The 27,938-nt window shown below is 41.4% G+C and overlaps 1 protein-coding gene and 1 long non-coding RNA gene across 3 annotated transcripts in view; one reads left to right on the top strand and one right to left on the bottom strand.

The window, feature by feature from the left end:
- The window catches only part of samd12 (sterile alpha motif domain containing 12), a 96,754-nt gene extending 74,653 nt beyond the window's left edge, over positions 1–22,101 (top strand). For both annotated transcript variants that reach the window (XM_018686099.2, XM_018686097.2), the window contains exon 5: positions 17,941–22,101. In XM_018686099.2, coding sequence (XP_018541615.1) covers positions 17,941–17,972 — 32 coding nt within the window. In that variant the 3' untranslated portion in view covers positions 17,973–22,101. The remainder of the gene's footprint in view (positions 1–17,940) is intronic.
- Positions 11,139–22,404, bottom strand: LOC127139850 (uncharacterized). Its single transcript, XR_007810215.1, has 3 exons — positions 22,209–22,404; positions 13,037–13,121; positions 11,139–11,387 (listed from the first exon to the last, which is right to left on the bottom strand). It is a non-coding gene; the product is annotated as an uncharacterized LOC127139850 (long non-coding RNA).
- Between the last annotated feature and the right edge of the window lie 5,534 nt (positions 22,405–27,938).

The raw sequence follows: 27,938 nt of genomic DNA, 5'->3' as shown, positions 1-27,938 counted from the left end.
CATATCCAGCGTACCTGAATTTCATCCGATGCAATTGATATAGCTTACTCTCCTGCAACCCCGGGTCAAATAGCACTTGTAAATTATTCAGTGTTTATTTTAACCTACATAGAGTACGAGATGGGTGCGGTTTTACTGCAACACAAAATACACAAAATAGACGGTGAAACACTTTCCTTTGATTCTCTTTACTTCTTTGGTGTTCTGTTTGTTGTTTAAATTTACCCTAACCATCTGGCATGCACATTAACAGAACTAATTTTCAAATGCTGTACTGAGTCTGCTGTCGTGTTGTAATGCTTTGTATGCCACCCACTTTGCCTCAGTCCTCTACTACTTTTTTCCATCCATACTATCTTTCACATCCTCACCCTCCCCGCTTCTGTAGCACTGTTTTGCACTCCGTCTTTGTCCTGATGTTGTTTTTCTCTCCAAAGCCCCCTCTTGCGTTCTCTCTCCTCCTTATCCTACTTGGCAAACAGTTAGTATATTATTTGTGCCCATAGCAGGTGTTCCTCCTGTATGACTGCCAGGGCTTATACCTGACATTTTACTACAGTAACATTCACAGCCAAGGAGGCAAGGAATACACTTTGGGATAATGTTGCTTCTTTTGCCTCTGTGCAGTAAAGGAGGGATGGATCACTAATATCTCAAGAATCAGTCACTGAGACACAGTATCATTATTTGTTCTGTTTGCACAAAAAGCTTTCTGTAACATCTGATGCTTCCCGTGGTGTTAAAGGGGTCAGTCCTAATCCCTCAGCACTTCCTGTGGCACTCATTCGCATTCTCCCTCCCAATTGGCTGGGGTGAATGTAGGAGGCAACACTGCCATCCAGTTACATGGCAGATGTCTCTCACTGTGTGATTACTCAGTGTCAAGTAGGCGGTGAAAACAGGTGACACGTTTATTTGCAGGGCGTGTGCGAAGAAGGCTATGACGATTAGTCATCATTTGTGCAAATGTTCCCTCTCTTTGCTTTCACTTCCCAAAGAGACCAGCCTTGGGTTTAAAATAAAAACGGTCGCACACACATTGCATTCAAGTGCTTTGGCAAAAGCAGTTGATTTTAACTCCTACACCAGTGCACTGCACCATACAGCTTGACTGCTATTTACATAAAAGGCCTACCTGTCGCATGGAGGACATATGAATATATCTATTTCTCTTGTTTCTCAGTGCAACAAACAGCAGCAAGAATAATGGTGGAGCACTTGAGTTCTGTCTGTGTGTAGTGTACTCATGTAACACTTACCGCTCACTACAGTAATCTGTTCTGCTATAGTCCTGCTTTCATCTGTTCAGAGCAACTTCTGCAGCCTTCCACTAACCCCGTTTAAACAGGAATCTCTCCACATTTACTAGGTCAAATGTGTTTTTTAGGGCATCGGTCCGTGCAGGAAATGTGAACATGTGCAGCTCTTTGCTGAGGCTAAAATATTAATTGATTGATAATTGATAACAAAGTAATTTTATATTAAATAATATGAAAATAGCTAAAAACAAATTGCTTTTCTTTTCATTTCACTCTTCAGTCTGGCTTTCTGTCCATGTTTGTCTTTTTATGTTTGGGAGATGATGTTATTTTGGGTTAATAAATCAATAGTGAGTAATGTGACAGTCCATAACTGTACTAAAGAAATATGAGTTGTTGTTTCTGTAAGTTGATTTATAACAACCTGTGTATCTCATCCATTTACCATTTTCTTGGCCCTGGCACAAAAAGAGGATATCCCCAATATCGATTGCACCTTCCAAGCTGTGATTGGTTAGTTGTTTTCCCAAATGGGGCAACAGCATCAATGAATGCAACACCAGGTCTAAAACACTGGCAGTGATTTACCATTTTAGAATCAGGCTAATGTTGAAGTGCCTTAAGATCACTGATCCAAAACATTTCTCTCTGACCTTCCACGTTCCTCCACATCTCCTCTGTGCAGCTTAATATGTCTGACACCCTGAATCTGGAGGGAAGCGGCAGGATGGAGGAGGATTAAGATTCAGGTATAACTGCTCTTTCATTTGAAAAAAAAAAAAAAGAAGAGTGCTTGATTACAAGAGGCCCTCCCAATATTGTGATTCCTCAAGTATCAGGCAATCCAAACAGATTAAATCTCAAGTGTGTCAGATGTCGGAAAACAATTTCTAAATGGATACGTTTCTGCAGGTCTTTCAGCCAGCGACATTTACTGACTGTGTGTCTAATGCATCTGGCAAACAATGCTGATGCTTGCCAGCAGTGAGGCAGATACACTATCTGCTTCACATTAACCTCCCTCTGTGTTCCCAGTGTCTGTTGACCCAAATGTATTATAAACCTACAGGTAGGCACTGGAGAGTGTGTTATCGAGAGACGGGCGTGACACGCAAAGACACACACAAGAGAGCAGCGCTATCCTGTCTTGCAGTAGGAATGCTATTATCACACACAGTGTAATGTGCGTATAATTTGAACACACATGCGCACACATACTGCTCTAACTACTATGCTCTGACTGTAGGGCATGCTGGGATTCAACACCCTGTAGCAGCAGCAGATACGGCTAGTATTGATAGCTAATGAATGTATATAGTAGATTCTCCCCAGGTAATACTTCACTACAATCCCCAGTCTCTCCCCAGATCTGCAGCACATATGATGATTAATATTCATCATATGGCTCCCCCATTGCCTGCAGATGCCCCTGCTGTATCCACTGGGACCTACACACCCTGACAGTAACATTAAATCCATTTACACGCAGTCAGCTTGATGCGACGCGTACTCGACTGTGTGCTGCGCTAAGGTTAAGGTGTCTAGCTCAAGGGCGATGTGGTGTAGTGGTGGCAGGTATGGCCCCGCTGGGAATCCAGGAGCCTCGTCATGTATTCAGATCCCCAGCTGGTAAATACACGTTTAATGCTACCGAGTCAGCAGGGGCAGGCGCCACGCACGGAATACACGATCACTTCAGGTGATTTACTTTGAAGCAGCAAAGGTGTGAGGGAGATTTTCAGCATCAGCACATGAGGACTGTTCACTGCCTTACACTAAGTGGAAAAAAACACTGAAGACTTGTCAGATGTTAAGAGTTAGCATCAGATTTTGTAGTACTTTTGGCAGATATTGTAGAAAAAATAATGTCACTGTTTAACACTGTTTTTCCACTTGATTTTAAGATAATTGCGTGGTCTCTCACATTCCAGCCAGTAGGATGTTTGTAATAATATTGAATTACTGCCCATATGTCACATCACTTAATGTAATGGTAATGGTAAATGTCTGGTTCTGATGTAAGTTCCTCAGGCATCTGGGAGAAGTGCAACTGATTATCGCCTTATAAAGCTGATATAGCAAACAGCTGTTCATTTCCATATCCAGCAGCCATAGAGCAGTATTTGGGGTTGCCTCTCTGGCCACATAGTGACCCTAAATCCAGTATTACTTTTATCTCTGTTTTGGTCACCGCCAACTCCTGAGCTAACATCGAATTTCTGCAGTTTGGTGTGCAGTGCATTTTTAGAACTTTTCTGCTGAAAACAGCTGCTTATTGCTGCTGGAAATGATGCTGATTAATTTATTAATTAACTATTATTGATGACTAATGAAAATTAGTTAGGAGTGGGAAAACCAAAACAGTTACCCAAAAGATGCTAACATGCTCCTTATATCAGTGGGAAATTACAGTCAGATGATAATCTCACTTTAAGCAACCCCTTTTCATATTTCTTATTTCACATTTTGTCCATATATATATATACATAGAGAGAGAGAGAGAGAGAGAGAGAGAGAGAGATAGCAGCTTTAAAGGCAAGTGTGTTTTTGTAGCCTCAGCATTTTGTGCTGACGTTCAACAATTGTACAGAGGGAACGCTACAAGGAAGCACAGATACTCATTTCCCCAGTGACAACAGACAACATGTCTTGTGGCAATTCAGACACAAAAAATCACGTCTATTGAGTAAGGGAAATAATGCTCCCCTTTTTTGCCTGGAGAAACTCACTCTATTGCAGTTACTATGCTGTTGCTATCATTATCTGCAATGCACTCTCCTCCCACACAATTTGAATGCAACAGGTTCACTTCTGTTCTCTGGGGGTTGTTCAGATGCAGTGTGGGAAATCTATGGGATAGCCAAAGCAGACACAGATAAGGCGGTCTGAGGGAGGGTGGGTGCGCCAAAATGTACTTTACACAAAATAACAAACAAAATGATGTGAGGTTTGTTCAAGGTATGAACTTTCCTTAAACCCCTAAATATTAAGATTTTACCTCCAATGAGTTTCAAATTATCAAATGTGCCATAATATCAGGGAGAAAATCCTCCCTGCAATATTTATCATGTTCCTGAATATTTAATTTACAGAGCAACTCATGGCTGCCTGCTTGATAACACTACAGATTCACGCCCTCAGCTGTCTTGCTTTGTGATATGTGTGGCAAGTTGCTTGTGATGTTTTAACAGCAGTGGGAGTAATGTGAATTTCTATACTGAGTGGTTCAGTAGCTTAAAGTATGTCTTCAGAAGCTTAATTTAACCTCTATTTAGTTTATTTATGTTATTATTAGCACGTTTCTGCATTATTCCTACATTATGTAAGAAATGTCTTGTAATTGTGCATTGTTATGGCTCTAAACATGGACCAGAATGTGTTGTGTGAGGGTGAGCCTACATTTTCTGTTTTCTGATTACTAGAAAAGGAAAGCAAAAAGTTTGCAATCAATCTCAAAGAAGGTGATCCTTGTCACAACACCCACGCAACAAACCCACTCAGAAATGTGCCTGAACACATGCTGATACTGCCTGCATACACAAGAGCTTTTCCACGCTTAAAGTCACACTCGCAAAAGCTTAAACAACTACTACTCAAACAACTATGCTCTGGTTGAACTAATTGTTTGTAGAATTGATTTCTTATTTAATTAACAGACAAGCAAATTAGTTTAAACTTGAAATCCCAGAGCCACTCAAGGGGAATTAGAGTGATTCCAAAAGTTTTCAGTAGAGAGGAAAATGAAATTTCCTCTTCTTGGTGATTTGTTATGTCGCTGAGAGGAAGGCTATATTGCACTTCCACCCAGATTTATCTACTGAGTATACACAACGTCTCCCCAAAGAGAATTATGAGAGCTTTTTCAGTACATCTCTTGCAGTGGTTAGATTGAGAGGAGAATATATATTTTTAATAGGGTACCTTTGGTAACAGCATCCAGATGCTGAAAGCTGCTTCTTTAAGTTGTCACTATGTGAAAGCGGATAATGATGCCATCAGTGGCAATGGTGCCTTCAGGGACAGAGTGGATGCATGAGTCAGATTAAATGGAAATTGAGAAAAACACTAAGAAACTGTCTTGGGTTTTGTTTTTCAGTGGTTTGCTTATGATAATTCCACAAAGTCATTTTATTGTTTTATAAAAGTGACACAGTGCTTTCAACTGTAAAGGTTTGCAATCACATTAAATAAAGATGGTTAAACTACAAAATACATTTTAAAGAAGCAGCAGTAAGTGATTTTTCTGGACAGTTCTTTTTGCCCCTCGCCTCAAAATAACCCAGGTATCAGGCTGTACTAACATCTACCAGAATACTGCAGTGATTAAAAATATCTGGTTCATTTGTTTAAAATTAGTCACTCATTTAGTTACCTGTCTAACTGAAATTAAGCAGCTTTGGCATTGCTCCTGAGTCTATTTTTAGAGCTTTTTCTTATGAGAAAGTAACATTAACACCGACCCTCATTTTTACTTTTCTCAAAATCTTCCTCAGGCTTAGAAAAAACCCAATAATCTTCCAGGGCTTGTACAACTGGTCCAACCAGCCTTCGTGACAGGGTGTGGTTGGGGCTGTAGAGCAAGACAGGAATTCTGTATCTAAAGAGTTTCAAAGGTTGTGTCATTTTTTTAACTCTCAAAATCACAAACCAAAGAGCAAATGTGTAAGGAATAAACACTATGTTTAGCTGCCTGTCCAGCTAACTACCCACCTACAGTAATAACCAATTGACAATTCCAGGAATATATCATTAACTAACTGCATTAGAGAGCTGAAGTCATGACACCATATCCAGGCTATCCTCTGTTCTACTTGCTTCTGTACCTTGATGCAGTCTTTCACTTTGCATTTCTTTTTTCCAATGAAAAAAGCTATACTCAAACTTACCAACACTTAACTTCATTCTATTTTCAGCTTCCTAGTTGCAATCTCTGTGGTTTAAAACTTGTACACCGTTAAGTTCTCTTTATCCTGCTGTTATTACAGACATGTCTGAACTTGTCGTGACCCTTCAGTTGCCTCTTCAGTCGAGCTGTGACATTTAGCCCTCAAACATCTGAGGATTATGGGAAATGGTGTTTGTTAAAGGCCACTAAAAAAACATTAATAAATAAACAACAATACTTTTTCAAAAAACTACTTGTCCTTGTCTAAACACATGAAGCGAGCCACACAACATACTGTTGAGAAAGGCTCCGTTCCAAGACTGGATTTTGAGTTATTAAAGTAAATGTCACTGGGATTTCAAATGAGGTTTTATTACTTCTAGTACAGAACGTGAAAGTTCCAGTTTCACTCAGGCTCTCTACAGTTACTGAGGGTACAAGGCAGCTCCTTATCACACTAATAATACCAGGATTGCTCTACAAGCAAGCCATATTTATGGTGCACATTTAGCACATATGTATATGTTCCATTACATGTTTTACCAATTGATGACTATTTATTATTACCTGACAGTGGAAAATGAGAATTTGTCTACGTCTGTCTGAAATCAGGGAACACTGTTTCAAAAATAGTCAGAGTTTCAAGTGGTAAAATCTTCCAAGATTATCACTGCAAACTGCCTCTGTGCCATGCAAGAACTGAAACTTTGGCATGTGCAGCAACAGTAAGTAAGGCATCTTCTCAGTGCATTTAAAACTTGTTTTTGGCCTAACAAATCATGGAATGGCTCATGAATGGCTCATGAAAGCACCCCCTCTCATTCTCTTCCTCTAACTTTGTGATGAATCATGTCAGAGTTTGAACAACATGCAGTGCCTTCTTCTCACCACAGAGCTGCTCACAGTTGGCAGAGGAGCAGAAATCTGATAGAGAGAAATAAGATCCCATTATAACACCAACAAAGGGAAATAGGAGTTGTCAGTGTTTCTGAGTCATGGCACCATGTGAGGTCATCATTATTCACCAACGGCTCTCAGGGTTTCTGTAGTGAGAGACGTAGAGGGCTGAGGCAGGGAGATAGACAGAAAAGTGAAAACGCTGAGTGGAATACATTGCCATCATTTTCCTTATTGTGAGCTCCACATCCCCAATCCCACCATCTTCATCACTATTGTCCTCCCTGTTGTCGAGTCATCACATTTCTGTGGGAAATGAGATTCGCTGTGCCACAAAGACTGATGGTCCCCTTTAACCTCGGCTACTGAAGCACTTTCCCCAATCCAAAATAGCAACCAAGCGTTTCTCTCTGTACTCTTTGAAGGCTTCTCATATCTTATGTTTAAGTGCTGTTGACTTTGAACATGCCCTGTTCGAGTCTTGATAGGCTGCCGTATCAGCTGAGCAACTTGAGGGAGATCGTTTCCTCCAAGTATGCTCAAAGAACACTCAACAGGCATATCCCAAGGGCAAGTTGGGTAGTGCTGTGGTAATAGATTTGCTGTTCACTTAGCAGTATGTCATTGGCTTAGGAGGTTGTCCTAGAATCAGGAGTGCCGTGTTAATGCTAATTTCATTCATTTCTGGAGGCTTTGGTTACATTCCATGGAGAATTTCCAAGTAACAACAGACAGTTGTCAGTTGGGATAGGCAAGTTAAATACACACTGTGATACTGAGGAACCACCACCTCACGTGTACTTCAGCCTATTTGTGTACTGAGCCCAGTTTTATATAATTAAGTGGAAATTAAGTAATTGGATATCTAAAATATAGATTAAATATTTGTGAGAGATTGAATCTGATACCCATTATTTGTTTTGGTTATTAACTAATATCACTGAATAGTTGTAACTTTGAAGTCTACACATGAATCTATGAAATGCCAACAATAATTACAATTGTTTGATCTACTGACTTGTTTTTTGTAACATTGTAGGCATTTTACCCTGTTTTTATATATTTAATTGTGAGGCATTTTGTAAAGTCTGTTTAGTGTTACAAACTATTGTAATGATGATGACTGAGGCATAAGGTTGATAATATAGGAGTTAAAATATCCACAGTCAGTGTATTGATGGCTGCTCTGGCATTGTTTGAGGACTTTGTCAATACATTACAGACAGTGCTTCTTCTTTGTTTCTCTTTTTATTGACAAGACTAAAGACTGGTGGAGCAGAAGGAAGTATTGATAAACGAACAGATGATTATGGTCACACCAGTATCCATAGCTAACTGTGGCAGTGAGTTATACAGGGAAAATGATCTTTTCACATCATTAATACTTGGTACGAGGTACAATCAATAAGTTCCAAGACTGCTCCTGTTGTGAATGAATGGAGAACGGCATGCATGCAGCAGGTGCAAGCCATAATTGTTGTGAGTCCATATTCCAAGTTATGTTGTGCAATCAGCATCTCGCAATTTGCAGATTCTCATTTGCAATTTCACCATGGAGCAGAAGTAGCTCCAAGTTGAAGTCTGTGAGGACCTCCATCACCAGGAACGGGATGACCTAATCTTCATGCCGCGGATCATCATCGGTGATGAGAGGTGGGTCCACGGCTATGACCCACAGATCTCTCAGCCTTTCGCAGTGGGAAGAACCTGCAGTTTCCAAAACTAAAGGAGCATCATGCTTGTCTTTTTCTTCGAAATATTCATATGGATGTACATGCACCTACAGTGCTATGCAGAAATTTTACCATCAGGGAGGAAATTCATTCTGCAGCATAATAACGGGTCTAAACATACAGCCAGACTGTCTTCAGCGACAAGGACAAGGAGTCCTGCAACAGGTGGTCTGGCACCCACAGCATCCTGATCTCAACATCATGGAGTCAGTCTGGGATTACATGAAGAGACACTGAGACAGCCTAAATCCACAGAAGAGCTGTGACAAGTTCCCCAAGATGCTAGGAATAACTCACCTGCTGAATGCCTTGAAAGACAAGTGTACCCAGGAGAATCGAATTTCAAACTTAAATTTGCAAATTATGGATGGACGTAAATATTAATGAAATTAAAACAGAATATTTTAGCAATTTATAGTTTATGTGGATTATTTTCCCCCTTTTTTAATTTGCTTTGATCACAGATTAATTCACAGCACTGAGTCAAAGGGTATCAGAGGTTACTGTAATTGATTATAACAGGAACAGACACTGTGTTTATTTGTGATTTTTAGAGAGACTATAAGTTTCTTAGGGATTGTGAGATTAAGAGAAAGAGATATGAAGAGGGAGAAATATCACAGCTAAGATATGGGAGGGGGAGAAAGTGAGAGAGAAGAATCTCATAGCTAAACTATTCTCTGGAAACACAATGCCGGATGGCGTGCTCCAGCTAAATAAATTATCACGGGGGGCTATTTTTAAGCTGAAGTGTAAATGCAGTAATCCTTGGAGCAGGAGCTGCGAAGAGCCAACACACAGAAGCCACATCAGGGAATACAGCTCTGCCTTTATCTTCCCCTCCTGCCCGCCCAGCTCTCTCTCTCTCTCTCACACACATCCTCCACTCCCCACATCTCCACCCCATCCCAGCACCTCTATCTGTTCTCGCTTTATCCGTTTCCCCATTTCTCTCTTCGTTTTTCTCTTTCTTTTCTCCCCTGCCTTTCATATGGTAAAAGCCTCCTTTCTGTGTCTGAGTATTTTGCTTATCACTGAGCCCTCTATGGGGACTCCACTGAGTTCTATTGTAATAAACAATAACAGACCTTTGAACGAGACAGGGAGGAGAAACATGTAAGTGGCACGCAAAGAAGCAGCAGTCAGACGATATTAGGCCACAGAGGGTCATTCAGCAACCTGCAAACAAGTTTTTCTTAGCCGATGTATAACGTTAAGGCCAGAATTTTTTATACTCCAGTCCCTGTGGGAGAATGTCGTCAAGCCCAGAGAGAGTTTCTCTTAGAAGCCGCAGTTCCTTGGCAGTGTTGTGCCGTTTTGGTATGTGAGTGGAGACCCTCCTCTGCTGCTGTTTAATAGCACATAATGGGGTGTCGTTAATCACCAGCACAGGCTGAGGTTTTACAAGGTTAATGACGGCGTAGCCAAGCTCTCGACTGTGTCCCATTCCTCAGGTATTTATCAGTGTCAGCGAGCACCTGAGAGGGGGAGTTCATAGTCCTTTCACTCACCGTGTCCGCACGTCTTTACCTTTTCTTCTCTTTCTCTGTCTAACTCTACCCCTCTCCCTCTCTCACTTACTTGCTCACTGGGTGTGTAATGTGTAATACACGAGGAAACAATAATAAACCAGATCTTAAAAGTGTAGCCTAGGGGTGGGCAATATGGATAAAAACTATCTGATATCTGTAATGCTGTATTGTGATATCCACAGCTAACAATTGATTCTGTTAACAATTAATCTGCTGATGGTATTCTCAATTAATTCATTATTCATTTTGTGTATAACATGTCAGAAAACAGTGAAACCTGCCTGCCTGTATTTCTAGCAACAGAGTCCCAGTCCAGGTTGACATCTTCATCAATCTACGTCAGTATAGGTGCCGATGATGTTTCCATCAGTTGACTTATTGATTAATCAACCAATTGCTTAAGCTTGAGGGCTAACAATACTTACTATGACGTAGTCAATGATCTGGAAGGACAATGGAGAAAAAGGTTGGAAAACAAAGCGCTTCATTACACGTGTATATATTAAGCATATTTTATAAAATCTTGACCTCCTCCTCTTCTGTTTCTATAACAGGTAACAGGCTGTTGATTTTCTCTGTTCCCGGTCAAAATAAGCTCCTAGTTTTAGGAGCTAGAAAATAAAATGCAGTATCATATCTATTCCTGGTGATTCACCATGATGAAATACTCTAACCCCATGTTTTTTAAGCAGTAACCACCCATGATGTTGCATAAGCCTCGGGCTAATCTCACCACTAATGTCATCATAGTAAAACTTGGGGATTCTGCTTTCCAGTAACACCGTGATTCATCTAAAGGCGTTTTTTTAGTCAGGAAAAACTCACATAGAGAGAAGCTTCTTTGATTTACTGCGCACAACAAAAAAGATGAAGAAATATGTGAGGAGTCTTTAGCAATTTGACCCCATCATATCATCATTTAGAGGTGTAGTCATTCTGTGAGCTGTACAGGAAATTCCCCCAGTGGAGTCTAGACAGTGGTGATGGTGGTTTAAGAGGTGAAGAGAAATGGCTGAAAATCTGGATGGATGTGATGGGTTTGCAGGGATGGAGGAGAGCTGCATCGATCTCGACGTGACAGCTGAAAGCAGCAGAGAGAGGGACAGTTTTAAATTTTGACAGCAACAAAACGATTGGCTCAGAGAGGCCATTGTAAAATCTGACTGGTTTAACTGTAAGAGTGACTAGTGACTGAGCTGAAAGCAGAGAAAAAGAAGAAAGAAAGCAGGAGAAGGAAAGAGAGAGAAGGTTAATAGAGTAAGTCCTCTTACTGAATTTCCACTAAGCTTCATATCTACACACAACTGTGCTTTCACTTACATAAATGTGCACATAAGTATGAATACATGCAGACGTCAGCATACATGCACTGAAATAAATGTTGCTTGTTTTTTACTGTTCCACTTTTTGCTCCTTTGCATCGCCATCTTTAAGCCCTGAAGGCCATGACAGCTCTGTGTCAGGAGAGATATCCTGCATGATAGAGCAGCACAGTAAAGAAATGGTACTGAGCTCAGTTTGACAGTCCCCTGCTGAGCAACTAAAGGAAGCTGAGGCATGGAGGCAAAGTCTGTGCGTGTGCGTGTGTGTGTGTGTGTGTGTGTGTGTGTTTGTGTGAGTAAGTGTACGTGTTGGCAGGTGGCGCTGGAAAAGGCGCAGTAGCAAACAAATCCAACTTGACACAAGTTAGAATACCAAAATACAAGCACTCCGAGAACTACCACTCCTCTGTCTCTTGCTCTGCATAAAATAGACTTATTTTCTTAACCTCACTGGGTTACGCTGATGAGGAGCTCTACTTTAAAGAGATAGATGGGGAGAGGAGGGAGAGCGGGGGAAAACTTCCCATCAGTTGTTTATGTTGTTGAAATCAGGGCAGGAGAAGAAGCAGGCATGCTCGCTCAGAGTCACAGAATAAGATGACCTATTTTGAACACACGCTGGGAGACGAGGCTCTCTAAACCTTATCTGAGCACCACAGAGGCTCAAAAGTCTACATATATAAATATATATTAGCATGTACAGTATGTGTCTCCATGTGTGCATACTGTATGTAACCGTGGCTCGCTCTTACTTGCCTGAACTTTTACTTAAATTAATCATCTAAGCCTGTGGCAGATGTGATGTAGCTGGACTCAATGACCCCTCAGTTTCAACAACTACACCTTCTGGTGGAAGCCTTTGAGTCAGACAAACAGATGACTTAACATAAATCAATATAAAAATCGACAACTTTCATTCTCCTGTGAGTGCAAAGAGTTTACCTCATGGCCTTTTTCATTATGGTCTATAATCCAGACCACAGCCATGTTTACTGTACTTTTGTAAGAGTGTGAGGCTTACAGAATAATTATTGAACCATGCAAGAACATATGATGGTTCAGACTTAACCCTCAGCAACCAAGGTGATCGGTCACCAATGAAAGTTTCTTGTAGTTCTTGTAGGATGTTTGCTTTTATTGCAGTTTGTAATGTTGAGGCTTATGCTTAAATGACCTTGGCTACCTTTGTATCTTTGCATCCAGGTATTCAGAGGAAATACGTCCCACTACTGGACCATTCCACGATCTTTACAATAATTTGCTGTAGCCCTGATCTTTCCCTAACTGTAACTATGCTCTCCTTGCCTTGTGCAAATACTGCAGAAAGCAGGTATTTTAAAAACGTTGGTATCAAGTGTAAAAAAACATCACTGAATGTAGTCCAGGGTTTGGCAGAATTTTCCAATACCAGCATTCTTGTTTGGCAGCACTGTGACACCCTCAAGGTTGTTGTGAAATCTTGTCACTTTTACCTCTCCAGTCCTCTGAAAATCCTGCAGATGAAACAATGAGAAAGAGGAAAAATCAATCTCTCTTTGAACTGCTCACAACTCATGTCCACACTAAGCCATAACCTTTGATAAGAAGTCACATGCTTCATTTTAAAGGCTCACAAGCCTAAAAGTTTGGGAACCACTGTTCTGAAAGAGTGTCAGCTGAGTCACTTGCTTTGATGCTGCCAACTAAGGCTTAGAGACACTCTCCTTAACAGGCTTTTCCTTTTATAATGTAGGAATGAATGAAGTGCTCGTTGCCACACAGACAAGACTGATTACTTTCCAGCCACATAGTAATTAGATAGCCGTCAGATCAGGGTGCCTTGACCATTACTTTTTTCTGTCTCATATCCCACTGTATTACCAAAGGTTAGCATTTACATTCACTGACACCTCACTGTCCCTTTAATACACTACATTGTATGATGTCTTATTGTCAACAAGCCCATGAAAAGACCAGAACCAATCATATGTTAGGCTATCTCACAACACTTGCCAACTTCATTACTCAGCCTCAAGCTCAGTGTTTCTACTGAAGGCAACAGAAGGCATATAGTTTAACTTTAAAAACAAAAAGATTCAGTAACTCTTTAACAGCAGTAGATTTTATCGAACATTTCAAACGGGAGTAAATAGGACATTTGTTTTTCATGGATTAATACACATTGATGCACTAATTTGTGTAGCAGAACAGTTAATATGGAGTTGAGACTAAATAAACTAGTCCCCATGTTCATCACAATGAAGGAACGTGTCACTCACTGCAGTGGCTCAGTTATGGGTTTTAATCATTAGTGGGAGAAAATGGAGATCAGCGGGACATAGGAATAATCTATGTCAAGCGTTGGCTGCACAGACTTCTTTGTAGGTTCAGTTCATTGCTGGGTTTGGTTGTTTTTTTCCATGGGTTTTTGTTGACAAAAAGAAAAATATATTATCATTTCAAAAGCACATATCAAAGTTGCCCAACAATAGGGAAGCACCACCAGGTAAAGCCTGAATCCAGCCCACAGAACAAACACTTCAAAGCTGAATGGACAGAATCAGTGCAAATATGTCCTGGTTCACGTTCTCAGTATGAGATATGCTGCACAGCAGAGAGACGGCACATTCAGCTGCGCTCTGAGGTGTGCTCTGATTAAACAAGCAAGACAGGTTGGATTACAAATGAATGGGTGAGAGCCATAGAGAAAGAGAGGGGAGAAAGAGAGAGATGAATCCAGGAGGGAGAGAGAGAGATTTTGATGATCCAGACATTTGACTACCTGTCTGTGAAAAGCTGCTCATCTCTTAATACTAGTATATTACATTCATCATTCGTACTGGTGGCACAGGAGAGTGAGCTGCTGCAGGCTACAGGAGCTGAATTTCTCTGTGTGTATATGTGATGTGCGTGCAAGCGTTCATGTGTGAACGTATGGGTATGAGACTGAATCCGAGTGTGAATTACACTGCAGAGCAGTACATTAATAATAGATCAACTCTCCCTTTGTTTGGGACGTAAACGTGATGAGTGGGCTTTGTAATTGGTTAGTTTAATAACTTGAGACAAACCGAGTTCTCTCTGCCTCTCATTCGCACACACATACGTGCACACACACACACGCAATTACACACCACAGAAACATGCCGAATTTGTAATTCTCTGTCAGATGCTGGAGCACACGCACTCCACACTCATGTCAGGGAGACATTCACATGCTGCTCTGTTTAATTTAGGTTTGGCAGATTATAGTAATTATGTTAAAGAAAAGATTTTCCAGAGTAATTTGCCCTTTTCTGTCCTTGAAGACTGAAATACACAGAAGCACTGACTGAAGGATGATCATACTCCCTTGTTTTTTTTTTTTTTTCTTTTACACTGCTATTCAACTGTTCAACAAGATTTGAAAATATGTTCACATAAAGGTTGTGAAAGTACCCAAGGTTTCATTGTTTGGCATGCAACAATAATGTCTTTGATCACCTGAAAATGATTTCCAATTAATGTAACCACAGCTGTAACAGCAAAATATCCTGTGCATTAAAATGCAGAGCATGTGTATTATGTGTGTTTATGTGTGTGTGTATACTGGCAGCCAAGAGTAGTGTAGTAATGCCGACATAAATTGGAAACACCGAGTATGCCACTGAACTGCTCAGGGCCTGCTCTCCATTCACCACTAACTCAGGATAATGTGTGTACATGTGTGAGTGTGTGTGTGTGTGTGATGGAGAGAGTCAATGTAAACTACCCATGAAATTAAGATTCAGAGCAGAAGCAGAGTTTTCTTTGCTTGTATGACGGTGTAAATAATGTAGCCGTTTGCGTTTCGATGTGTCAATGCAAACTATCCTTGAAATTAAGATGTAGACAAGGAGACATTCCCTTGTGTGTGTGTGTGTGTGTGTGTGTGTGTGTGTGTGTGTGTGTGAGGATACACATAACCAAGCTCTGAGTATTCTCACCATACTCCGAAGACACAGAGGGGTGGGGGGTGGGGGGGATTTGAAGAATTTTTCGAACATGCTGACAGCTTGTCAAGGCCCTCCTACGACTGTAATGAATTTCAGCCGTTTGTGGTGTGTGGTCCCGCTGCACAGATAAGCCCTGGCACTAATACAGTTAACGAGAAGTGTGTGTGTGTGTGTCTGTCTGTCTGTCTGTGTGGGCTGACATGGTGTTTACATTCAGTGTTTGTCAATAATGGTGATGAGTATTACATGGTTGAATTTGCATGACTGTTCATGTGCGTATGTGTGTGATGATAGCCATGTCAGGATGGAATGTAGCTCACGTTTATTTAGGTGCCGTACAATTTTGAAGCACTTACGCTTTCTCATTTCATGTTACTTTATGCTTGAGGTAAAACTTTTACTTTACTCATCTGACGGCTATAGCAACTAGAATTCAAGAGACAAAGCCCTCCAGCGATTAACTGTATTAATTGTGAAGGGAGGAAAGGAGTAAATGAGGTGACAGGGTGGAGAGGTGGGTCAACAAAACATTAGACTTAAACACTTGAGACTGCTGCTCATATTCCATTTTCAGGCCTGTTCTCGTTCCCAAACTTTAACTATGTGTTTTTTATTGCAACTATGACAACAAAGCTTCCCTAACCTTAGCAAAACAGTCATTTTTTGTTAACAAAACATCAGACTTTAACAGTGGGAAAATGCTGTTCATTTCATTCATTTGGTCCCCAGTTTGGTCACATTTGTAAAGTAATGAGAGCTCAATGAGTGCCGTGGTTCTGTCTTCCCAAATCGTAGTACGAGACTGTGGTTTCAGAGTCGTTGCACCCCTAGTAGCTATGTGTTTATTACTGCAGCCATGACAACAAAGCTCTCCTAACCTTAGTGAAATTGTAATTCGACCAAAACCATGATGTTTCCCTAAACCTAATCAAACTTCGCATTCTGACCTCATAAAGCACATTTGTTTTTCAATGATTATTTGTAATGGTTTTGTAAAAATTATGTTGTCCTGCCCATGCAGGCATCAGATCGCAACACACTGCTATGTGTTGCTGTTTAATTTGGAAGGCTTGTTGAAACAAAACATAATCTTATAAATTGCGAAGCATTGTTAAAGATGAAACTAATGGTTCCCAGTTTTTTTTGGTTTTTTTTTTGCATGTCATCCCATACCAAAAAAAACAGTGCCGTGGGGCCCCTTGTCACATTTCAGATGTCTATGAGTTGTTCGCGGTTAGAGATTAAGTTGAGTAAAATTAGTTTCACCAGTTTCCCCTTAAAACTTCTCATATGGTTTCACTGAAAGAACTGTTTCAAGTTAAAGGAATACTACTTCCACCACTAGAAAAGTGTATCTGCAAAGTTTTCCTACTACACTTCTTTTACTATAGCCTCGAGTTTTGAAATGTTAACATGGATTCTTGGCTGTGTGTTGGCTCTCTGCCCTAAGTTTCAGCTCCCACGGGTGAAAAGAATAATATATAAAATCACAAATCTGTTTCCTTGCACTGAGCACTGAACATCGACTCACACGCGCACACACACACACACACACACACACACACACACACACACACACACACACACAAGCTGTTGTCATAGTCGGTGCTGGCGTGTATCTTTGTGCCTTGTCATCACATGCTCTGACTGAGCTCTAAATGTCACTTGTCTCTCTCCGCTTCATCTGCCTGACTCATCCTCCTTGTCCTCACTCTGCATTTGAAATGCTTCTGTGTGTGTGTGTGTGTGTGTGTGAGAGAGAGAGAAACACTGACATGTGCTGGTGTCTATGTGTTTGACGGACACACCGCTGCTCTCCACCTCCCTTTGTACGGTGCCTGCAAGCACAATGATGCCCACTGCATTGATTTTCTCATGCCATTTTATAATTATGTCTCCCCTCTTTTTACTCGTCCTCCCCCTCTCTCTCCCTCTTTCTCTCTTTTATCCTGTCTCTCTTATCTCCCTCCTCTCTCTTCTATTTTTCTAATTCCATCCCCCTGATCCATTTTTATGCCTCACTGTGCCCGTGCTTGTTATCTCGGCCCTTTCTCTTTTTTTTGCTGTTTGATCTCAACTTCTTAATTTCCTCTCCGTTTCGTTTTGCACCCCCCCACCCCCACCCCGCTCCTCCTGTGATGGTCGTCATCGTTTCTCTTTTTGCTCCTCTGTTTTCGTCTTATTTTTCTCTTCCTTGCCATTTGTGATTTTTCTCAACCTCTTTCTCTTTCCAATGAGAGCGCTTTTCTCTTTGTCTCACACCCCCCCCACACCCCCACCCCAGCCCTCTTTTCTGTTATTTTCTCATGAATTTTTTTTTTCAATCTTTTCTGTCTTCTGTCTTTTGTTCTTTCTGCAGCCTCTCTGGAGTGCACTCCATCTTCGCCGTAGCCTGACGGAGCAGGATATCCAGTCACAAAAAAGACGCAGACGCCCACCGCCTTGCCAACATCTTCTTGGACCAATCGCAGCTCTCCGCCTCACACCTTTGGTCTCTGTCCTCAAACGATCTGGAAAAAAAAAAAGAAAATACCCATGCCTTCTTTTCTTCCCAGCCACTCCTGAGAAGCTCCCACGAGTTCTGACTCGCTGTTTCCTCGCAGTCCAAACAATTCCTCACAGCTTCCTGGAGTCTGACCAATAGTTTCCATTACAGGCGTCCCATCTCCAGTCATTTCTGACCTTTGCAGCCAAATCTCCACCAGACCTCTCACGCTATAACTCCTCCACTCCTCTCATACGTCCCTTCACTCCCTTTCCTTCAAGAAAAACGCCAACAGAACAAGCCCCCAATCCAACGTTTGCTTGGCTGGGTTTCCTGGAAGCATTTAAACACAGTGGTACCATTGCTTTGTGGTTGGACGATAGTTTTATGTGTGTGCAATTTTGCTTTTAGGGAACTTACCCCGAAAACGATACCCCCACTCTCACAGTAAAGAGTGACACCTACAGTATAATCCACAGTCTCTTGGTCTGTTTGTGGCATGTTAGCTCCATCGTAGCACTTTAATGTGTATTTTCTCCTGTGAGCGCTCTTGTGGTGCACTACTGAGCCTGGTTCTGCCCTGCCAAGGACTTTTTGGTAATGGCAGTAAAAATGGCTGTCCACAAGACTACTACACACCTCTCCTTCCCTTACTCTTCCTCCCTATCCCCTCACAGACTATACTACAACAACCGCAAGAGGGTGACACATTTTACACAACCATGTGTGTGTTTTTGTGCTATTTCTCTCTCTCTCATTCTTTGCATAGATCCTGTAAACGGTGTTTGACAAAGCCCGGTGAAGTATCCATATCTCTTACCACCCTTTCCATATTGTGGATCGCTCTCTTAGGGTAGACAGTAAGTCGGAGAGAACTTCACTATGAAACAGTTAGTAGGGGAATAAACACTGAACCTGGCATCACATTATGCACGGTTAAGTTGGCTCTCCGAAATATACAGCGTTGTTGTGAAAAGCAATCTGAAGGAGATGAAGTAGAACCTGGAAGGAAAAAAAAGAAGAAGGGATGAACAGCAAGAAGGAAATTCCCTGAGTGTCCCTAAAAGCACTGTGCTAGAAGGTAAACTGATTTGGCAACCCAAAAAGGGATGGCTGAAAGAAAAAAAAAAGGAACAGGCAAAGAAAAAGGGCTCTGTGAACCAAGAGATGCTATGACTTGAAATTCTTTACGGCTAATGAGGAGAGAAAAAGAAGAAAAGACATCACAGATAACAAAAGAAGAGCCTTTTTCATTTCCTCCCCTCCGTATCTCCAAGTCTTTATTGCTTTGTCTGCTTTCCATCTCACTGCTTGAAACTATTTTTAGATGCGATATATTGAAAATTGTTTAGAAAGGAGACGTACTGTGCGCAAAAGCTCATCATGGAAATGTTGTATGTCAGTCTTTTAGGAAGATGCACTGTATCCTATTTATCTCTGATGAGAAAACTCAAATCTCTGCTATCAATGTGAATAATGGCCACTCACTGTTGATATTATAGGTATTTTAACTGCACTTAAAAGCACATGTGTCTGTCATGAAACAAAACAGCTGTAACTTAGATCATTGTCATCGTCTCCACTGTGTCCATGAGTGTAAATACATTATAAAATCCTGTAGCCAGTATAATGACCTCTAAATATCACCTGCTGATTTCAGTGTATTGGAGTGATATTCATCAAAAGCTCGTATCCACGCTGGTGTAGCATGAGCTGTTGTCACGGTAACAACATCTTTCCTTTCCTGGATGGGAGCTGTCAATCAGAGGAGAATAAAATAGCTGCTGTGGTCGGAAGAGAGGGAATAAAAAAGGGGGTCAGCATCAGCCCCTGAGAGCCATTGCGTTGTAATGGGATTCCATTTGTACACTGGTCCCTCTGTGTCCGGCCATTCATTGTTTGGATAGCAGCTGTAGCCTAATGTGGCAAAGACCTGCGAGCAGATTGAATAGTATTGATCAGTTCTTCAGGACATACAGTCAGTCCTCCCGGATTACAAAAGCCTCAAGGATCGTGTGTGTGTGTGTGTGTGTGCGCGCACATACGCGCGTGCGCGTGTTGACAGTCACATAGGAATGGAGTTGTTCGGGCTAAAACACAAGTGGCTATTTCACGGTCGGGTGGAGATGCCGTGTCCATGTCTGTCAAGGCCACAGCAGGAGAGGGAGCGCCGAAGCGTCCGTTAAGTTTGAAATTTCTCCATTCCTCAATTTCAGATTGGAAAATATCAACAACTAAACTGGGAGAAATGGTTTGAAGCGGTAAAAGGCTGTCGAGTGTGAGATCAAGTTTAATTCATGCAACGACTTGGCAGGAGTTTTGGACTCTATAACTATTTTCATCAAGTATGATATTGTTCGAACAAACTAGTCAACATAGCTGCTTATTAGCATTAAACAAATAGTCATCAGAAGTACATTTATTCACTTCCTTTCAAAGAGTTAAATGAGAACCTTGATACCATTCTTATATCTGCCTAGATTTGCATCTATAGCCAGCTGCCTGTTAGCGTAGTTTAGCATGGCGTAAACACTGGTGTTGTTCAAAGGTAACAAAATTCACCTACTATCACCTCTAATGCTGTTTGATCCTTACAAAAGCGAGGTGTAAAAATGACACACAAATTAAATATAATTTTTTAATTGGTGAGCATTAGAGGTGTTGGAAAGCTATTTTTGTTTGTTGATTGTCTGTTTTCCCCCATTTCCGTTCTTTGCACTTTTATGCTAGGCTAAACTAACTGGCATAAGAGTGGTATCAGTCTCTCAGCAAAAAAGAAAAGAGGAATGTTTCCCAAAACGACAAAGTATTTCTTTGAGTTAAAATCTAGCTTTTGCTTGGATATGGTAAGAAGCATTAAAATTGGCACAAAAGACCCTGACAAAACCAATAAGGTCCGTGCATCTGCAGAATCTGGTGGTAAAAGAACACAAGGCTTCCTGTGGTATATGAAGCACTTGCATTGAATTTCATCATATTTTTGATGGTAGCCCTGTAAAGAAAGTACCCAGTTGCAGTTCTCCACTTCAGTGTGGTTATAAAGGATTATTGGAGGCACTTGAATCAAAATATATTCCTTTGTTCTCAAAGTGTCTTTGAAATTATTTTTTACAAATCTAGTGCAGACAGTCTAAACTTTGGGTCAAGACCTAAAGTCGCTTGCAGGCTCTCCACTACGTAACAAATGTAGCAGTGTGCTTTAGTTATCCATATCCTAGGCTGCAGCACTGTAATAACCCTGAGTGTAAAGAAATATTGATTCTTTATTGTTACTCTCCCGAGTGTATGCTCCATACTTGCAGGGAGGGAGGCAGGAATAGATTTTCCTCCAGAGACATGAGGGAAACTTTCCACAGTGTTTTTGGCTCAGATATCCAGGTATAACCAGCTTGAGATCTGGCAACAGTTTGAGATCTGGCAACTATGCCAGGGTGTCCAAGGACTTGCCTGAACTGGCTCAGCCCATAGTCTCCTAGTACCTGTAAGAGGTTTGGCACGTACTCACAGACAATGATACACAGTGCACTGTTACACAAGAGAATGCCAGACTAAACCTCACACAACGTTATTGCACAAGAACGTTTTCACATGCTGGCACATACGTAAAATGCACACAAACCCAGACTTTGTGTGTAAAATACACATATACAAGCACACACACACACACACACACATGGTGACACTATATACACACTGAAGAATATAAAACACACACATTTGTCTACAAATTAGCATTAAAAACAGCCACAGCCGCTCACGCATTTGTCATTAGTGTAACACATAAACACGCATAGAAGCAGACATGTAAGCAACAGAAGGGGAACAACTTTAAGATTTTTTTTCCCTCCCATGATGACAGCATGTTTCAGTTTTGTTCTGAGTGTTTTTGTAACCAACAGGCATGCAGACCAAGTCTCTACTCCCAATCTATCTACATATAAGGTGCCTAATGATGGATATTAATGATGATATTGATATCATGATGAGTATATATATATATATATATATATATAAAATAAACAGATTAATCTTCAAGTATTGTGTGTTCTCTGTTTCTGTGTGTGATTGTGACTGTCTAAATCTGCTCACACAGTGCAATTCTGTGTGTGTGTGTGTGTGTGTGTGTGTGAACATCTACTCACGCAGCAGATGTAGATTGAGTTTGCAAAAAAGATTTTCCTGACAGATGCTGTGGCTGGAGGGGTGCGACGTTGCTAGTCGGGCAGCCTCCATCAGGCCTCTGCAGGAGACACTGTAGATCACAACTTGGCTTCTAACATCACTTCTAATGTGCCCATGAACAATGCAGGTACTCACAGAAATATCCACAAATGCACAATGAACCTGTACTGACTTAAATGCTCTTGTTCATATTCCACTTCTTCAGACGCAGCAATGGCAGCAAAAGCAACTGTCTTCTACACTGGACACAGAAAATACGCATGTGTCCATTACTTAATGTTCTTCATCCACTATTTTTGTTTGTCTTGCCAATGTACAGTGTATGTTCCCTTTAAAGGCCCTGAAAAGGTATTTTCTCAATCAGCTTCCTACCATTAGTAATGCAGTCCTTCATACCCACACAGATTAGAAACAGCCGCTTTATTGCTCTGTTTTAAAGCCACTACACTCCACTGACTAAAACAGTAATTTTACCTTGTAGAACACAGGAGTTCCCAGTCTACTGCTGCCTCAATCGCTTTGTTTGTTTGTGTTGTTGTGTGGTACTTTTACTTAAAGAAAGGATCTGAGTATTTCCTCCAACACTGAGAGTCACACAGCAGTATTCCAGCAGCTTCTGTGCTCTGCAAAGTAAAATTATTGTTTTTGTCAATGGAGTCTGGTAGCAATAAAATGGTTGTTTCTGGTTAAACAAAAGGATTTTACTCTTTAACAAAAAGGTCTGTCTCCGTAGGAATCCTTTCCATAATTGTCAGACACTTAAAACAACAATCTGAGACTGTCTGTGGCAAAAACAAGCACCTCAGTGGACTTACTTTTACGCAGATAATTGAACTGTTTTTGAATATTGCAGCAGCTGTTTAGTAGATACAGATTTTCTTGTTGATACTGCACTGATTTCAAAGATTTTTGACCCTACCTAGGTTCAAAAATCCTTTAATTATCCTAGGATTTTCAGAAACAAATAATACCACAGTATTACAATTAATCCCGCAACAAAATCATTCTTTGAATGAATTGGAATTGATGCCCTACACATGCTACACATGCTGTAATACCTTTTAAGCAGGGCCGTACTGCAGTGGTGAGGGTGGGGTGTGGTGAGGGAGGAGGAGGAGGAGGTGGATAACAGGCGTGAGGGATGAAGAGAAAGAGAGATATGACAGAAAATCGCTAGCACTCAGTCCCCTGCCTGCCTCTCCTGAGACCTGCAACACACACCCTCAGCGCTCTGGGCTCTCACCGCCTGCCTGGATGAGATCGCCACAGTTTTTGTCCTTGTGCGCGCATGTGTGTATGTGTGTATGTGTGTGTGTGTGTGTCTGTGTGTCTCTTGAAATTTCCCTCCACTGTTTTCTCACTTTGCCCTGTCCCTCTTTTCTCTCCATCTCAGTTTTGCTGCTCTAATTCTATCCATTACTCATTCTGTGTGCACCAGCATCTGAGAATCTCAAACATGTCTTCTATCATCTATTCATTTCTCTCCCTCTCTCTCTCTCTGGTGGTATTTTATTGCTTCACAGATTTCAGCTGCATCTATTTCTATATCCTTGTTTTCTTTGTCGCTGTGGATACTCCTACATCACTTTCTTTTATTTCTCTCTTCTTCTTCATACATTGGCATTCTCTCTCTCTGTCTGTCTATATATTTATGTAGCCTCCCTCTCTTGTGTGTCTGCATCATCCTCAGCCTGGCTGTTGCGCATCACACTCTGCATTCCCATCTTCCTCCGTCACACATTCATGTCGAGCGCAAGCAGGCGGCTGTATGAATTAAACATCTTAGACAGAGCACACGCTGAGTCCCTTTGGAGTGTCAGGATGAGCACTGGTACTCAGATAGGGGGCTCTGGCCACACACCGATAGTGTTTGTCAGTGTGTGTGTGTGTGTGTGTGGTACTTGACACTGTATCACACTGAGCAGTGTGGGTTATCACATCTGTTTTCCTTCATGTTTTACTGTCAGACTGGGGTGGGGGGGCAAGAAGCTCTCTTTAGTGCTAAAGCTTTACCACTCTGACAAAGAAAAGTTTCTTTCTGTCTTCTTTTTTTCCTCACGCTCTTTCTTGTGCTTTCCTTGCCTCTCCCTGCATCTTATCTCTTCCCTTTTCTTACTTTGTTTGATTTCTCAGTGCATGTTGTTTTCAACTTTTCAACTTTATTCAACTTTTTGTTTTTTCCCATCTTTTTGTCCTTTGGTTGTCTTTCATCTATATCCTACCCTCTCCTCCCCTTACATCTCCTCTCTCTCCCCCTTACCCTACCCCTAACACTCTCTCTCTCACTCAGACTGGTATGAAAACCTTTGAAAGAAATTGCTGTTGCTTATTTGGGCGAGGATCATCTCAGTGATCTCTGTGTATCATTATCTCTACACATGTCAGTATCTTGCAAGTGGAAACGTCACTGTGCCTGTTGTGCACACGCCATGACTTCACAAAACCGTGCACACATGTAAGTGGGCATCAGGAGAGCCTCTTCACCAGCCGAGGAGGTTAAGCCTTCTTATCAGCCTTCGCTGTGCCTTGATTGAGTATAGATCTAGCTGACATCCATCCGGTCGTGAACTCCCACTCCCTGCTCTCCGCTGCCTGGCTACGCTCTCGTCTCCAACAGCCACTTTTCATGGGGTTTTATCTTGCCAGCTTTGCCACGACTAGTGTCAGTGCTGCAGAGGATAATGCGAACTTCTGTTACACTGATTTACTGTGGCAACCTTTCAAAGTTTAAGGGGTCTTTTTCAGGTCGAAGTAGAAGGCTGCAAAATCTATTCAATTGGATGGCCACAGTAAATAGAGGGAAATAACAGGTCAGAAAGATGGAAAGTTTCCATTTAAGAACTTTTATATTCAGTTCAGCTTTCTCCTAAAGTAATACATATAATAGTTCCTCATGGTACAAGTACTGCTTGTACCTTAAAGCTTCATATAGCCTTTTTTCATAAATTGGGGTCAAATGACGACAATGGGATAATGCGTAATGTAAAAGCATTCATCCATAGTGATAAACCTACAGATAATTGAGATCTGACTCAGTAGTTTCTTTCACCTCTAAGGATCATTTTAGTGTTTTTCAGTTCATTGTTTTGGTTTTGCTAATTTATTGTGTTGGTTCACACTCATCGCTCTCATTACCATAGTTTCCTGGCAGTTTTTTCTGAGCAAAAAAAGCTCAAATAAGTCCACTGTGCTCTAGCTGACCAGCAGCAAATACAATGTTAGCAACTACCTGGTGAACAGAGTGGAGGATGTAACTCTTAATGAGCTAGATAGTTCTTTCTCAGAGGTTGATGGAGACCAAAACAAAACAAAAACTACAGTAGCTGTTGGATTTACATATACCCGGTGGCCAGAAACACAACATATCTTTCAATGCAAGTTTAAAGTTATACATTTTCTTGATTTTATATTAAATACAGTGTCCATATTCATCAGAAAGAAGGAACACATCATCTAGTGCAACGGTGAGGCTCATTCCTGTGTTTTTCATTGATCGTTTTTGGTCTGTGACACTGAGGAATAAAGCTATCAGGCTCTGGTTACTCAGGCAATACTTGTTTGTTGATTTTAGTATTTTAATGTGATTTGTTAACTAGTAAAATATCTTCTAAGCTCATAGTTTATCTAATGATACAGTATTTAGCTGTTGGATTTCAGTGCAATGGCAAATACTTAATAGGAACATAATATGCAGTTTTATTCTCATCAGACCAATCAATTAAATAAGTGTTAAGTTTGATACGTTTGATATATTTCTGTGGTGCAAAGCCAAAAGAGGAGCTAACATAGTGTTATATTCATCTTCACAGCTATTATTCCTTCTATAATTCCCTACTCTTTTACTCTATTCTTTTTGCCTCTGTCAGTGGTGAAACTATCTCATGTAACCTCTCAGCCTTGTGATTCTAATCTTTCTCCGTTCAGCTGATGTATTCAAATAAGAAACAGCTCTCACTCGAAATCTACAGGGAAATGTTTTCTGGTCAGCCTCTCATGGCAGCAGTGCAGTCAGACAATTGAACGGGAGGACGGCAGGGATGCTACAAGCCCGCAGACGCCCGCCACCCGGTGACTTTTCCCAGCACCTCACACAGCTGTGCGCTCCGTCATTTGACATCAAGGGGAAGCCGGGGTTATTACCACTGTGTTTATGTGTCAGACAGAGTCAATTATACCTCTGACAGGAGAAGAGGGAAAAAAAGAGAGAGCGTAGACAGTAAACCTTTCCTCCCTGAGGCTCTGTGTGTGTGTGTGTGTGTGTGTGTGTGTGTGTGTGTGTGTGTGTGTGAGTGAATGAGATCCCAAGTTAATGTTTCTTCAGTTCTTTTTTTTAAGCCTGTGCATGTGTCTCTGCAAATGTGCTCCACAGGTAGGAAGAAAAAAAAATAAATCTCCACCCTCAGCTCCCCCCTATGTTCAGTAGGGATGGAACAGGCTGGAGCCCCAAATGAGGAGCCAGAATCTCGGGGCCTCCAGCCAGCAGGCGCCACTGAGGATGGAGGGGTGCTGCAAACTTGCTCATTAAAGAGCCCTGCACCCGACCTTAATGATATCTGCCGGCGCGTTTCCTCGCTCCAGCCTTCACCCTTTTGCCCTCTCTCCCTCCTCCTCTCTCACACTGTATCTCTTCCTCACTCCCACCTCTCACCTCTTTTTCACTTTCACCCTCCCTCCAGCCTTCCTCCCTCTGCCGCTTTCTCTCCCCTTTCTTTTGCCGTCCCCCATCTGCCTCTCTCCTCCTCTCTCTCTCTCTCTCTCTCTCTGTGTGTCTCTCAGCTGTCTCCCTCTGTTTGGGTGAAGGAGTCGAACCCGTCGGGTGGAGGGGGAGAGAGGCTCTGTCACACTTGCCTTCTAATGAGCAGTTGCTCTGCGTGCCACCAGCCCTGACGGAGCCAAAATGGCCGACACATTTCACACTGCTAGGCCTTGATCTGGCGGGTTTCTGAGTGACTGGCTTGATGGCTTCACTGTGGAATGATACAGCATAGGAAAAAAAAAGAAAACCAACCAAAAAAGAACAAAAACACAGAACAGAAGAAATGATGTAACATAATGCCTTTGGTGAGAAATTGCGTATTCTTGTTTTCACTGTTGCACAGAACTGGGACAGTGAAACGTGGTGGTGCTGGTACCCTAAGGGGTTTAAAGTACAGGCCTGTTTGATGGCCTCCTCACTTTCATCCACTGTGTGTATAAGTCACTATTCATTTAGAAGCTTTTCATTCTCCATTTTTCCCACCTGGACAGCAGATATGTGATGTCAGTGTATTTCCACTGGTGAATGATTAACATCAGTGTCCTAAATCGTTCCCTTACTAGAACTGTTATTGAGACAGAAGCAGTTTGTTTGTCTGAGGTCATATTTGTCTTACAGGTTGATGATCAATAGAAAAGGGGACATTTATGGTCAGCAACCTCAAATAAATCAGGACATGAGGAAAATTTTAATCCAGTGCCATGGACATTCATTGTGTTTTAGTACTCTCCATTCTCTGTTGTACAATTGCATGCTATTCTCAGAGAAAATTGGACCCTTCACAATATCTTTATGCCAAATTCATGACAGCTGCAGGTAATAGATGGTTGGAACAAACAGAAACATTCCTCCTACCTCATTGTGCAACGTTGTATGTGGGCTCTGGTTAAGCATAGATCTTCTGATCAAAATCTCACAGTTCACTCACAATCAT

This window comes from Lates calcarifer, linkage group LG3, assembly GCF_001640805.2.
Source record: "Lates calcarifer isolate ASB-BC8 linkage group LG3, TLL_Latcal_v3, whole genome shotgun sequence".
Taxonomy (NCBI): domain Eukaryota; kingdom Metazoa; phylum Chordata; class Actinopteri; family Centropomidae; genus Lates; species Lates calcarifer.
This window is presented reverse-complemented; position numbering and strand designations above follow the sequence as displayed.